The sequence below is a fragment of the Colias eurytheme genome, chromosome 6 (assembly GCF_061535395.1).
Source record: "Colias eurytheme isolate Ceu_HAF_F1 chromosome 6, ilColEury1 Martin Lab GWU primary, whole genome shotgun sequence".
NCBI classification, from domain to species: Eukaryota; Metazoa; Arthropoda; class Insecta; order Lepidoptera; family Pieridae; genus Colias; species Colias eurytheme.
This window is the reverse complement of record NC_142985.1, coordinates 12,348,368-12,363,028: the sequence shown is the minus strand read 5'-3', so window position 1 is coordinate 12,363,028 and position 14,661 is coordinate 12,348,368. Positions and strand designations below refer to the sequence as shown.

Sequence of the window (14,661 nt, the reverse complement as noted above, 5' to 3'; positions counted from 1 at the left end):
GTAAAAAAAAAAAACTTTCATGAATTTAAAATTAAAAGGTTATACGTGGGATATAAGATAGAAATAAGGAGAAGACTGAAAAATAATCATAAAAATTTTGTATTTTTACTAATTAATTAATAAACGAGTATCCGATTAAAAGGTTTGCCAACTTTTGATATTTTCTTGATAAATTATTTATTGTCGGATAAATCTTAACAAGATTACATTTTGTTAATTTTTATATCTCATTTCATTCGTGTGTAATTAATTCATTAGATTTAAGTTAATAATACTTATTATCACTCAAAAGCATATCCATTTGTGATCTTCTTAAAACGAAACGTTATAGTGTTGCATTATATAATTTTCCCAATTTACCAATATTTTGAATGTTTCATCCACAGCTTTCTCGTTTCAATTATACTTGAGTTGTAAATTATTGACCAAATAAAAACTTTATACTGACGCTTTTACTTATAGAGTACATAGTTTTAGTTGTTAATTAACATTTTTACTATAGAATATGTAGGGGCCGAATAAAATATAATTAATTCACGAAAATGTAACGGGATGTAATTTATTAGTTACGTAAAATAAGTTTTATAATGTCTTATAATTTATATTATAACAGCATTGAACATAATATATTGTTGCAAGAACGAATACAATAAAAAAAAACAAATATGGTGTTTGATAAGTCATATGAGGCCGGTTTTCCAGCGGTTGAGGATTAAATGCTGTTAATGATAACGAAGCTGAATCTTTGGTTGCGTCATAATGTCAGGATACGTACACCTTTTCTTTCGAATATAATGTGCAATATCATATTATTGTGCATTTATTATTTTAATTGTATTTGACCCATTGATTGAGGTCTAATTTTACAACATTTGTTGGGGTATAAAACTTTCTGATGGCAACACTTTAACACTATTGGTTAATGGTTTTTGAAAAGTCAGAATCTAATACGTCTAACGTCAATTATATCAATATTGTCAAAATCTATTCATTTATCATTACACATATTTTGTCTCTCATTTACATTAAAGACGAAGCAATACGATTAAAATCATACAACATATAAATTTCATCGTGTTTGATATTCTTTTTCCTGTGTATTAAGTGATTTGTGACGTCACAGCAACAACGTTTAGTGTTTTAATTATGTGAATACCCTTTCACTGCTTGTGCCTTGTGTTGAAATATAGACAATGAGTCGCTTTACATCAAACGGAATTTTGTACACTTTACCAGCAAACACCTCGAACGGAACCGATGACGAGGGTTGCATGCTATGGAATCAAACACAGAACGTTATAATTACTGGTGCATACAACGGAATTCCACAGACCTTGATACTTAACGTTATATCATGGATATGTTTAATTTTATTGTTCACCGTGTTACGTCGCACGGCTTGGAATTACGGGCGGATGGCCTTAGTGCAACGATCGAAGAATCGATGGACGAGTTTGTTCTACCGCGGGGGCGACGACGACGCGCTAGTGGACCGGCGGAGGAACGACGAGTCCCTCAGTATCGACGAGGGCTTCTTCACATGGCTTCCCGCCGTGTTCCGCCTCACCCGCGAACAAGTGCTCGCCAAGTGCGGCCCAGACGCGGTGCATTACCTCTCCTTTCAGAGACATTCAATAACATTGATGTTTATTGTCACTTTAGTGTCAATTGGTATCATTTTACCAGTAAACTTTCAAGGCACGAATTTGCAAGTGGATGCAAGCACCTTCAGTAGGACCACTCTGTCCAATCTAAACGGTAGATCTTATTGGCTATGGGTTCATACTCTAGTAAGTATCTCGTTTTTGCCTATATCAGTGTTGATTATGCGGAGGTGTACCGGGAGAAAGCCTGCTCCTACCTGCATGACGGGAACAATAATGATAACAAATATATCAAGAGCTGACAGGAATGAAGCAACGATTAGAGCTTATTTTTCACATAATTTTCCACACATACAGATCGTGGATCTGAGGTTAGCGTTTAACGTTAATAAGCTGATTGATGTTCAAGAGAGGAAGGAAATGGTGACGGAAGCTTTACTCTACACAGACACATATTTTAAGAAGACTGGGAAGCGTATAATGGTACGACCAAAACTCTTTGGACCTGAAGTGGATGCTCTTGAGTTTTATACAAATGAAGAAAAGCGGTTGAAAGATGAAGCCAAGAGATGCCGAGCTATTGTTCTCAATGATCCACTAGGTATTGCCTTTTTAACTTTACCCTCATACCAACTGGCAGAACATGTTATTAACCATTTCAGCTTACACCGGGGATGGGTCCTACAACATGCTACTAATCCATCTGATATTATTTGGGAAAATCTCAGCATTCAACCAGGGGTTTGGTATGTCAAAGCCATCATAGTTAACTTTTGCCTCTTTATTGTTCTTTTCTTTTTAACCACTCCTGCCATTATAGTGAATTTGGTGAACAATATAATTGTAAAACCAGAGACTGTTAACAGGATAACCAGCATTATGTTTGATTTTCTCCCTACTTTACTGCTCTGGACGATGGCGGCGGTGATGCCAGCCATTGTTTCGTTTTCTGACAAATTTTTGTCTCATTGGACTAAGTCGCAACAGAACTATTCGATTATGACGAAAACAGCAACTTTTCTCCTTCTAATGACCTTGATATTGCCATCTTTGGGACTGGCTAGCGCTGACGCGTTCGTCGGCTGGACGTTGCATCACGAGAATGACACAATGCGATGGGACTGCGTGTTTTTGCCCGATAAGGGCGCGTTCTTTGTGAATTACGTCATTACCTCTGGGTTCATCGGTACGTCCCTTGAACTGATACGCTTCCCCGAGCTTTTCCTATACGTCTGGTATCTTTTGCAATCGAAATCGAAAGCGGAAAAAAGTTACGTAAAGAAGGCCATTCTTTACGAATTTCCCTTCGGCGTGCATTACGCTTGGAGTTTGGCAATCTTTTCCATTACCATAGTGTACAGTCTTGCGTGTCCATTGATCGCTCCGTTCGGGCTCATTTATTTTATCCTAAAGCATATCGGGGATAAGCACAATTTGTACTTCGCGTACGGGCCGAGCGACATGAGCGGGGTCGGGGGAGGCCGTATACACTCCACGGCCGTAAGGCTCATCCGAGTATCCGTATTACTTTTGCTTATCAACATGGCTGCGTGGGCCGGTTTACGCGCGGGCTTCGAAGCCAGAACGATCATTTTAATTATGGCCTCTATCGTTGCGTTTGGTACATTTTTGTTGCTCAGTCCGTTCCCCAGCTGCACCCCGCCCGCTCCTCTGCAGGAGGAGTCGAGTGTAAGACCCCAGGAGTACACGGCGCCGGTACTGTTGCGGCCGGTAGACTCGACTCCCGTCTCCACACCCTCGACGCCAGATTACGGCGCCTCATCTCCCGTAGTCAATCTTGCCTATAACCCAGAGCCAATAAATATATAAATGTATATAAAAGTATTCATTATAAATAATTAATTCGGGTACCATATCGCGCGATAGATTAAATACCAATGATAAGGATCACGTATTTTGATATCGACAATATATGGAGAATTAGTGGTGTAAATAAATAATGCAATATTTTTTTATGTTTATTGATTTAAGTTTATAGTTTTGTTTAACATTTTTTTTATAAAATGAATTATAGAGCAAATAAAGATCTTAATTTTTTTAGTATCAAGGAACAATGCATAATACTTATAGTACTGATAACGGTCAATTATATATTTTTGTACCTTACTTTTTGGTAATGTTAAAATTATTGAATTAAGTACATATTTGTGTCCCTAATATGCATAGCAATTTGTGCTGAAAATATATACCTATGGAGCAGCTAGCTATTTAACTAAAACTAAGTACATTCCCTAACAAACAGAACCAATGATTTTTGGTTAGTATAATTTGTACATATATAGAATTTATTTGTGTTACTTACAAAATATAACTTTAATCACAAATACATAATGTGTATAATATAATAATAGCTCTTATTGCAATTTTTGAAATAACAAGCAACAAATATAACACACTGCACGGATATAATATAAAAGAATTTTTTTCATTAATTGTTATACTTGGATTGAAATAATTTTAAATGTGTCCGACGTCACGTAATTATAACTTATTGCACGGAATTCTGAAATCTTATTTTCCACTTTATAATAATTCTAGTCTTCGCATGAAATATTTTTCACGTGGCGTTTAGATTATAATCTGATAAATTAAATTTTAGTCACGTTATTACTAAATTTGTTGAGTGTGTCATCTAAATGTTTGAAGCGAACCGCCTGCGTAAAAGTATTAATTTAAATTTGATGTTAATTTAAAAATTAACGTTGTTATCGAAAATATCTTTGATTTGTATGATGATTTAAATTTTAAATGGATGAAGTTTAAAGTGTTATTCAATAAACTGTGCATAATATATATTATAATAGAAAACATGTAAATTGTAATGAATAGACTACATCTTTGGATATAAAATGATACAATTAACACAATCCTTGTTGTGTTCGCACCAATTTCATATCAATATTATGTCGTTTTAACTATAATATACAGATATTAAAGCTATTTTAATTGTGATCTACGGCTGTTTAATTCACAGGCTTTAACATTTGATTTGATTGTTTTGTTTTGTACAGAATATGTTGTATTTTAATATTGTTTGTATCGCATTCGTTATCGTAACATTGTATGTGCGGTAAATAAATGACGTAACTATAATTAATTTTTGTTTTATTTTCTTGACGATTTGGGAGGGCATTAACCCTGTTTTTCTAGGGCAAATGTGGAAAAGTGGATCTATTATCTAAATAATTTTAACTTGACTCGTTCAAAAACGACAATTTTAAATGCATCTGTTATATTTCAATTGATGAATAATTCTATCGCATGCAACTTTGTAAACACTAGCGTGTTGATTGAAGTACTGTTTCTGGATCGAATAGAAAACTGTTTATTACACGTCCATACAAATATGGCTTGTGAAGTTTTCAGGGTTATGATTTTCTTTAAAAATCTCTTCTAAAAACCAAAACCAATGACGAAAGATGACGAACGGTGGTAACAGACGTGAGTAAAAACTTCATCTGATCTAACATTATGATTTATGAAAATATTTGATTCTTTATTTGTTGCGAACTCAAAAACTACACAACTCTCTCGGTCTACGACCGTTTTTATACAAATCGGGTGAAACCGGGACAAGCAGCTACCTAGTTGACAAAATAAATTGATTATGAGCGTATAAAATCATTTACAGACTAAGTAGGCGGCCACATACTTGGTATATTTTATTTTCGACGTGGTTCCAGTAAGATAGTGACAACAATGTAACTGAATAAAATTTTTAATGTTTATGCACCACAGTATCACGCAGCAGTGAAAGCAATGTTACACAACTATAGCCATTCACGAGTTGAATTAATGCCAGTAACAAAATAATGTGAAATACATGAGAAACTAATTTGTAGATATCAAACATTATCATCAGCTCATATATTATGTTCCCACTGCAGGGACAAGGTTATCAGAAATATACAAAATGTATGCTATTGCATATTACCTTCCTTAGAGCAATTAAATCGGGAATTTTTAGGATTTTCACATCCTTGCGTAAGGGAGGAAAAAGAAAGATGTCGCCTTGGTGGTGAGCATGTGGTGAGCTTTCATAATATTATGTTTTGTATTTGCTTTCACAAAGAAAGGAATGTACTAAAATACCTGATAAACATCTACCTAAATTCAGATATGAATAACGTTTTTATCAACAAAATTATATTATCTAGCTTGTTGAGTTAAAAGTAATATAATATTGATACTATATTACAGTTTAATCCTTCTGAGTACATACAAAGTGTGTTTATATTTATTTACGATAAAGAATATTGATATTATATGTATTATTTTACTAGCTAATAGCTTCTGCGATTTTGTTTATGTGGACGACACAATTTTTACCGTTTCGTTTATGTCCGCTCGATGTCAAATTATCCTTTTTAGGGTTCCGTAGCCAAAATGGCAAAAACGGAACCCTTATAGTTTCGTCATGTCCGTCTGTCCGTCTGTCCGTCTGTCCGTCTGTCACAGCCGATTTACTCGGAAACTATAAGTACTACAGTGATGAAATTTGATGGGAATATGTGTTGTATGAACCGCTACAAAAATATGACACTAAATAGTAAAAAAAAGAATTGGGGGTGGGGCCCCCCATACATGTAACTGAGGGATGAAATTTTTTTTTTCGATGTACATACCCGTGTGGGGTATCAATGGAAAGGTCTTTTAAAATGATATAAAGTTTTCTAAAAAACATTTTTCTTAAAGTGAACGGTTTTTGAGATATCAGCTCTCAAAGTCGTAAAAAGTATGTCCCCCCCCCTCTATTTTTATAACTACGGGGTATAAAATTCTAAAAAAAATAGAGGTGATGCATGCTAATTAACTCTTTCAACGATTTTTGGTTTGATCAAAGTATCTCTTATAGTTTTTGAGATAGGTTGATTTAACTGTAATTTATTATATTTGCTGCTACGGAACCCTTTGTGCGCGAGCCCGACTCGCACTTGGCCGGTTTTATTTATTCTTATCTTTTTAAAAATATCCAAATCATTTTACGAAAAAAAAATATAAGAATACATAACTATTATGTCTTAAAATTTCAATAGGTATATTTTTTTATGAAATTCGTTGATATTAACTATAGACTTATCCTCTCAAAAGCATCATCGTAGAAAATGGTCTAAAAATTTAAATTCCTATCATTACTGGTATAACCGGTGCGTTGATATAATTATGTCTGTCTTATCTTGCACTAATACATTTTAAAGTAATCATTATCAACTTCATTATGCAAATTGCACTAGTTATATCAATATATTCGTCTCTACTAGGTATTGTAATTTAAACATTATTATGTTTATGTATTGAAATATCTTCAAATAAAATTTAACTAATCCTTGGCATGGTCAAACAAGAGATACTTACTAATAGCATAAGTGTATTTACTATTTAGCACATTACATTCAATACAGAATACGTCATTCAAACTTGTTTGCTCTTATATAACAATTTTGATAAATAGGCTCGGTGTCATTGCTCACCATTGAGTTATAAATTATTCCACTAATATTATAAAGTTGAAGAGTTTGTTTGTTTGTCTGAACGCGCTAATCTCGATAACTACTGGTCGAATTTGAAAAATTCTTTCGGTGTTAGATAGCCCATTTATCGAGGAAGGCTATAGGCTATACAATCATCACGTGACCAACAGGAGCGGAGCAATGCGGGTGAAACCGCGCGGAACAGCTTTAATGTAATAGATTTATGAACTTCACTTCATAGCTTTCCAAAAAAAATATTTTAGAGGTGATAAAATTTATAAAGTAACTACTTACGTAATATTATGTAGGTAACTAGGTAGGTAATATTGTGGTAATATCCTAGACAAAAATAAAACTCGAAATAAAATAAATACGTATCTCTATTTTTTAAATCGGTACGTAGGTACCTATTCTTGAAATGTGTAATTTTGACCTTATTAAATGTAAGAGAACTGCAACTTTCTCGTAGGTGTGTATTCTGAAATCTGAGTCACAGTAAACATGTATATATGTAAATATTTTATTATAAAGGTAACAACGTGCTATATCTGGAATTATTATGAATTAATTTTATTGTTATTCTTATTAATTGATCTATATATTATTTACTGGTCCATATTATGTAAGAATACGGTGTCCACTACCTCAGGGAAGAAATACTGGAACAGTTTAAGTAATCTTAAATCAATACAGTACCTATTCATTAATTGGATTGGAATACCGGCCGTCTAAAAATTGATCACGCCCAAGTTAAACTAGGAAAAATGTACTATTTAAGTGAATTTTGTTTTTAAGTAGATATATGCAATACTAATATAAATTTATATTTCCTTAAGCATACATTCTAATTTTTTATTTTACTTTGAAGGTCCTATATTATGTCTTGTAGGAAATCACAAAAAATCCTCCTGTGCTCTTATTTTATAAGGCGTAAGTACATGATACATGACATATTATTATTAATAGGTAAGGTACTAGTACATATTACTTAACTCAATGTAAGGTACCTAGTTAGGTAAGTTTAAGTATTTCTAAATGGGATTTAATATTAAAATAATATATTTTTGCCCACTCAAGTATTTTCCTATCGACTATTTTATTTGCGTATAATGCGATTTGCTGAAACTAATTGCCGTGCAAAGCACGCCCATATAATATACACCTATTACAATTATTATAGTGATAACTCGAAAAATCTTTCAAAAAAGAATAAGTACCTAAGTACCATAGGTATCTACATATTATATCTATTATCTACAACTACTAGACAGTCAGTGATCTGTTTATTATTATGTGAGGGTTTTTGTTAAGATGACCATAACCAAATGTAAATAATTACAAAACTCTGAAATCTGAAACCGATCTAATATTATCTGGGACGCGGTAATAAATCTGTGCTCGACTGCAGGCATCTGAAGGCGCGAAGTTTGAATTTTGAAACAAGAATAACCGTTGGCGCTGGCTGGCGCTGTTGTTCACAGATATTATTTAAGCAGGCCAGCCCCCCTATGCAAGTGGCTTTCTGTTAGCGTAGCGTTCAATAGAATAGACTACGAATGTATGAGATTGATTGATGATAGATACGTATATCTACAGCTTACGTCAATCTCATACATTCGTAGTCTATTCTATTGAACGCTACGCTAACAGAAAGCCACTTGCATAGGGGGGCAGATATTATAATATTGTCGTATCCAAAGTTTTGATTGATCGCAGCATGTCGGTACAAATATTGGGACAAAATATGTTGAAATTATAACTTCGAGGTTGTAACAGCCAGGGTACCTGCTGAAAACGTTGTGCCAATGGATAAATTCGATCAATGAAATTAAGAACGGAGTGATTTTATAATGTTTTATAATATGATTTGCGTCCGGATATAGGTTAGAAAGTGACATATCTACTTATTCACAATGCATCTCGATCCTACGGGAACATATTATTATAATATGTAATTCATATTATCCCATTGACCACCGTAAGCCCCGATCGGGGCGCGACACAATAGATTTTCTATTGTGTCTGTGATTCCGAGGACTGATGGATTATGATGAGCATTGTAAGAACTCCATAAAATCCGATAGATGGCGCTATTTCTTTTAATTTCCTTTGAAGGTTTGATTACGCGGCCGATGCTTCGCATACAAACAAACTAGAATGTATATTCTGAACATTCATCTATCTATTATCAAAACGCGCATCAAAATCAGTTGCGTAGTTTTAAAGATCTATGCAAGTATACAGAGAGACAGACAGACAGTAGAAATAGAGAATACAATAGTTGACAAAAAAAATTGTTTTCATTAAAATTCTTGAATATTTAAAATAACTATATGTACCTACCCACATGAACAAAGTTGTTATATTTTATGTAAAATTAATTACTATTAATGCAATCTTTTTCTTCTAAGTTTGAAATAAAAATTAAAAAAAAACATTATAAATTAAAAATCAATTTATTGTTTTGTATAAATTAATAACAATGAGGATGAAAATGACTCGAAATGAACATGAAAACTAATGTTGCGGTAATATAGGGTTCTACATTATTTTGTGCTTATACAATCATAAAGTTTGATAAACAAATTATAAATAGAACAGAATTTTATGTTATTTCATCAATATTAACAATTTAAATCAAGATATCACTACAATTTTATTCAAATAAATAGTTTATTCAGACCGAGAAAACAGAATACAGAAAGAGGATCTCAAATCACAATGAACATAATTTAAAACAGTAATTCTATCAACATTAGCAATTACCTAACCTAACTAAAACTTAACCTAATGAGTCTTTTTGGGTTTTGCGAGCTTCTCATATTTGCTTTTTGACGAGTACCATAGGCCGAAGGGGATGGCCAGAGACGGCAGAGTCATGACTGCGAATGCTGCCCAATCGAGGATGTGAGACGAGAACTTGCGGTCGTAGTCCTTGAAGGCGACAATAGCACCTTCGCCGGGAGCACTGCTGATCGAGAATTGCACCTGGAAATAATTTTTTTATGTTAGATCTCTATGTATGCAATGAATATATAAAATCTTTTGTTTGTTTTTAAGTGATAACTTTTTATACTTATGAAATAATAATGATACCTATAAGAAAACCACTATTATAGTGGACATTTTATTATTTTGGTTAATGTTTCTGATAGCTGGATAGATTTTGAAGAATTTAACTGAAAGATGGCTGATACTGTGAAGAATAGCCCTTCAAATTAAAAAGAATGAAAATTCTACATAATTAATGTTGATGTAACTAAGTTGGTTTAACTACAAAAACAATATTTAGTAGGAAAAAATCAGTTAATTAAATGATAATGTCTATGGTGCTCTATACCTTGTGTGAATCTGGTGGAACATAACATAAACAGCAGAGCATTAGTGAAAAATCATGAACAGATAAAGTTTAATGGAACAGCTAATTATTTATTGTTATATAATAATCAACAATAATTATTGTTTAATAATAATAATTACTCATTGTAAAAAATTATTTGGCTGCATATTACATTCGATGTCCCCGAATTTCATTATTTTGTGCTGTTTAATCGATAGCTGGTAGTGGATTTTCTTAACAAACTGCTTTTCTTTTCCATCAAAAATGCGTAGTTTTTGTGAAAATCGAAATTGAAAATGATATTTTTTAAGGTTATTTTTGTACTAAAAACGCAACTTATAGTAAAATCTTAAGCCATTATAGTATCAAAATGTCTAATTATCACACTCACACGCATTATTTTTAAATATATTTACGTACCTATTACTTTATTTACATATTACAATTTATTTTGTCAAAATAGTATTTTAACAATTTAGTATAGCCAAAAATCGTTCCATATTTTGTATTCACAACAAGCCACAGATAACACAGATTAGTTAATATGACGCAGATCACAGATTAGCAATACAAATATACTAGCTTATCATAGAGTATAAATGATACATTTTAATTTTTAATGTTTTTTTTATAGCTCACTTGCTTCAGTTTTAAAAATCGATTAACTTTTACAGTTTACTTTTAGTATTCAAATAGGTAGCGAGGAGCGAAGCGACGAGCGTGTTAGGTTAACTGTTGAACTGCCGCACGAGCCGAGCGAGCGAAGCGAGCGTGCCGCGGCAGCGGCCGGCGAGTGCCAGAAGCGACTTTAGGGCGATTCCCACTCAAACAAAAAAAAACTACGTAGGTTTAAACAACCTGTTTGTATTTTATTTATGTATCGTAAAATTTTTGTTATTATCAAATGCTATCTAAATTAAAATTACGAAGTGTCTAGTCGTCCGCTAAACGGATGAATAAAATAAATTAGTCGTCCGATTACCGGATGAATAAAATAATTTAATCGTCCGATTATTCGGATTACTAGATAACCTTTTAACACTAAGGGTGCACTCACACACATCAGTCACCGTCAAGTCACCGATGACTGATCGGTGACGGTTTGTGTACGTATCCACAAACACTTAGGGTGCACTCACACACATCAGTCACCGTCAAGTCACCGATGACTGATCGGTGACGGTTTGTGTACGTATCCACAAACACCAGTCACCGTCATGTTGTCCGTCAGTCACGTCGCCGGTTTGACTGAATCATTGAACACATACATCAGGTTAGTGAGTGATTAGACGTGTGTCACGCTAGAGAACATGTAGCAATTGACGGTAGCACGACGCTGACTGAACTGAGACGTGACGGCACCGGGTGAGTGGGGATAAAAGTATGATACATGTATGGAAAGATTATTTGACGTGCCTGACCGGGGACGTCACTGATAGATTTCGTGCCGGCGACTGTCGTGTGGGAACAGAGTCATACTAGAACTATTGATACATATTTTTTTTTAATCCTGTCCGGTGACGTGCCGTGACGGTGACTGATGTGTGTGAGTGCACCCTAAAGCTAGTTGGGTTGGACTAAAGCAAAGGGGGCTCAGGACTTAGAAAATTTTTGATGGAGTTGGTGTCATTATAACACCTATTTATTATTGTTTTATCGTAAAGATTACGCTAATATAAGCATGTTTTATAGGAACAACTTTTCTCTAAAATCAAAAATGGCCGAGATATTCGCCCTCAATTCGTTAGGTTAGGTTTAGGTTAGGTTAGGTTAGGTTTCTTAAAAAAAAAACGACACAGAAATAGGAGCCCCGCGAAGCGGGGCTCCGTCGACGCGCAAAAAAAATCAAGTTTAGGTTAGGTTAGCCGTTAGGTTAGGTTAGGTTAGGTTTCTTAAAAAAAAAACTACACAGAAACAGGAGCCCCGCGAAGCGGGGCTCCGTCGACGCGCAAAAAAAAATCAAGTTTAGGTTAGGTTAGCCGTTAGGTTAGGTTAGGTTAGGTTTCTTAAAAAAAAAACTACACAGAAATAGGAGCCCCGCGAAGCGGGGCTCCGTCGACGCGCAAAAAAAATCAAATACCTACGTGTGCCCTCCTCCCCCCTCTCCTCCCCCCACAAAAAACCTATAATACGTGCGGCAGTTCTCTAAAGAATTATTATTTTATTCATCCGGTAATCGGACAACTAATTTATTTTATTCATCCGTTTAGCGGACGACTAGCGCTGTCCTTAAAATTATTTTTGACAAATTCATTTTAAAAATCACTTTCGAATTATATTTATTATCTACAATTGTGAACGCGTCATATAACATTTATTATCTATAATGGCATGTCGTAAATACGTGGTAAATACAAACTTACATTTTCCAGGTAATATAATTTAAGAAATTGTTATAAATAAATTAATAATACGGCATTATATTTAAAAAAACCGGCCAAGTGCGAGTCGGGCTCGCGCACAAAGGGTTCCGTAGCAGCAAATATAATAAATTACAGTTAAATCAACCTATCTCAAAAACTATAAGAGATACTTTGATCAAACCAAAAATCGTTGAAAGAGTTAATTAGCATGCATCACCTCTATTTTTTTTAGAATTTTATACCCCGTAGTTATAAAAATAGAGGGGGGGGGACATACTTTTTACGACTTTGAGAGCTGATATCTCAAAAACCGTTCACTTTAAGAAAAATGTTTTTTAGAAAACTTTATATCATTTTAAAAGACCTTTCCATTGATACCCCACACGGGTATGTACATCGAAAAAAAAAATTTCATCCCTCAGTTACATGTATGGGGGGCCCCACCCCCAATTCTTTTTTTTACTATTTAGTGTCATATTTTTGTAGCGGTTCATACAACACATATTCCCATCAAATTTCATCACTGTAGTACTTATAGTTTCCGAGTAAATCGGCTGTGACAGACGGACAGACGGACAGACGGACAGACGGACATGACGAAACTATAAGGGTTCCGTTTTTGCCATTTTGGCTACGGAACCCTAAAAAATATTGCCTGTGTGCGAGATTACTAGAAGTTTTAATACGACAATGGTATAAAAGTGTCGTTTTTAGTACAAAAATAACCTTAAAAAAAATAATTTTCATTTTCGATTTTCACAAAAACTACGCATTTTTGTTGGAAAAGAAAAGCAGTTTGTTAAGAAAATCCACTACCAGCTATCGATTAAACAGCACAAAATAATGAAATTCGGGGACATCGAATCAAATATTTAACCGGTCTCTTTTCAATTTAAAATTGAAACATAAACCATACATATTCAGAAAAGTTGTAGCATACATGGCATATTAAGCATAAGGTTCAATGATTTCATTTCTTCATTTTGGTATTATATTCTAAGCCAGGTGAGTAAATAGCAGCTAGCCATTAGGTAAACAAATTCTTTCATAAAATTTGCCTTAGTGAAATAAAGTAGTGTATTAGATTTTTAGAGAACAAGATCTTCAATTCTAGTAAGTTAGTGTCTTACCTCAGTGGAGTCTTCACTTGGCCTGTAAGTAACCTCAGCGGCGGTGAAGTTGAAATAACCGTATTTGTTCGATCTAACGGTGACTACGTGTGAAACATTGGTCTGTGGGGGAATTCTGTCGATCTCGGCTGTAAGCTGCCCACCGACAACTGCGAACACTTCTGGGTGGAAACCGTTGTCCACGAGCTTCACGTCCACCGCTGGAGCGGTTCCAACATTGTACAGAGTGTATTTAATCAGAATATCCATGTTCTCCACTAAATATTTGTTCAATACTTGTTTCGAAACTAGTAGCCGAGCCACAGCTGCTTCTTCGTCCGCTACTACAGCTGCGACGATCAGAAGAACTAACGAAAACAATTTTGCAGCCATTCTTTCTGAAAATAAAAAGATACGCGAGTTAGAATCCAATAAGCAATTTTGTTTAGTAATATGAATTAAAATATAAGTTTTATCATTAGACAATAAACAAAATAAACGTATTTAAAGTGTTTTATCGAAAAAAATGGGTAAACATACCTTATAGTTACTTAAAATTCTAATATAAAATAAATAGAAATTTCGATGGTAGCCAACAATCGCGAAAGTGAAATGTTCCGACTTTGACAATCTTTCATACGTGGCTGACGTTTCACTCCACGCGTCGACAGCATTGGCAGTGTAAGATAAAATAATGCGTTCAATTTTTATATGTGTTTAATCTTAACTTATTTATTTTTATATTTTAGAAAG

The 14,661-nt window shown here is 34.1% G+C and overlaps 2 protein-coding genes across 2 annotated transcripts; one reads left to right on the top strand and one right to left on the bottom strand.

The window, feature by feature from the left end:
• Positions 1 to 939: 939 nt before the first annotated feature.
• On the top strand, positions 940 to 4,722 carry Tmem63 (transmembrane protein 63). Its single transcript, XM_090103232.1, has one exon. The coding sequence runs from the start codon at positions 1,194 to 1,196 to the stop codon at positions 3,432 to 3,434; it is 2,241 nt and encodes a 746-aa protein (XP_089959358.1). The 5' UTR covers positions 940 to 1,193; the 3' UTR covers positions 3,435 to 4,722.
• Positions 4,723 to 9,533: 4,811 nt separating this feature from the next.
• On the bottom strand, positions 9,534 to 14,596 carry SsRbeta (signal sequence receptor beta). The gene is made up of 3 exons (XM_090103229.1): positions 14,449 to 14,596; positions 13,930 to 14,306; positions 9,534 to 10,084 (listed from the first exon to the last, which is right to left on the bottom strand). The coding sequence occupies exons 2-3, from the start codon at positions 14,299 to 14,301 to the stop codon at positions 9,884 to 9,886; spliced, it is 573 nt and encodes a 190-aa protein (XP_089959355.1). The 5' UTR covers positions 14,302 to 14,306; positions 14,449 to 14,596; the 3' UTR covers positions 9,534 to 9,883.
• Between the last annotated feature and the right edge of the window lie 65 nt (positions 14,597 to 14,661).

Coding starts and splice junctions, on each gene's coding strand:
- Tmem63 (XM_090103232.1), top strand. CDS start 1,194: ATGAGTCGCTTTACATCAAACGGAATTTTGTACACTTTACCAGCAAAC.
- SsRbeta (XM_090103229.1), bottom strand. CDS start 14,301: ATGGCTGCAAAATTGTTTTCGTTAGTTCTTCTGATCGTCGCAGCTGTA. Junction 10,085..13,929: donor CAAGTGAAGACTCCACTGAG/GTAAGACACTAA, acceptor AATTATTTCCAG/GTGCAATTCTCGATCAGCAG.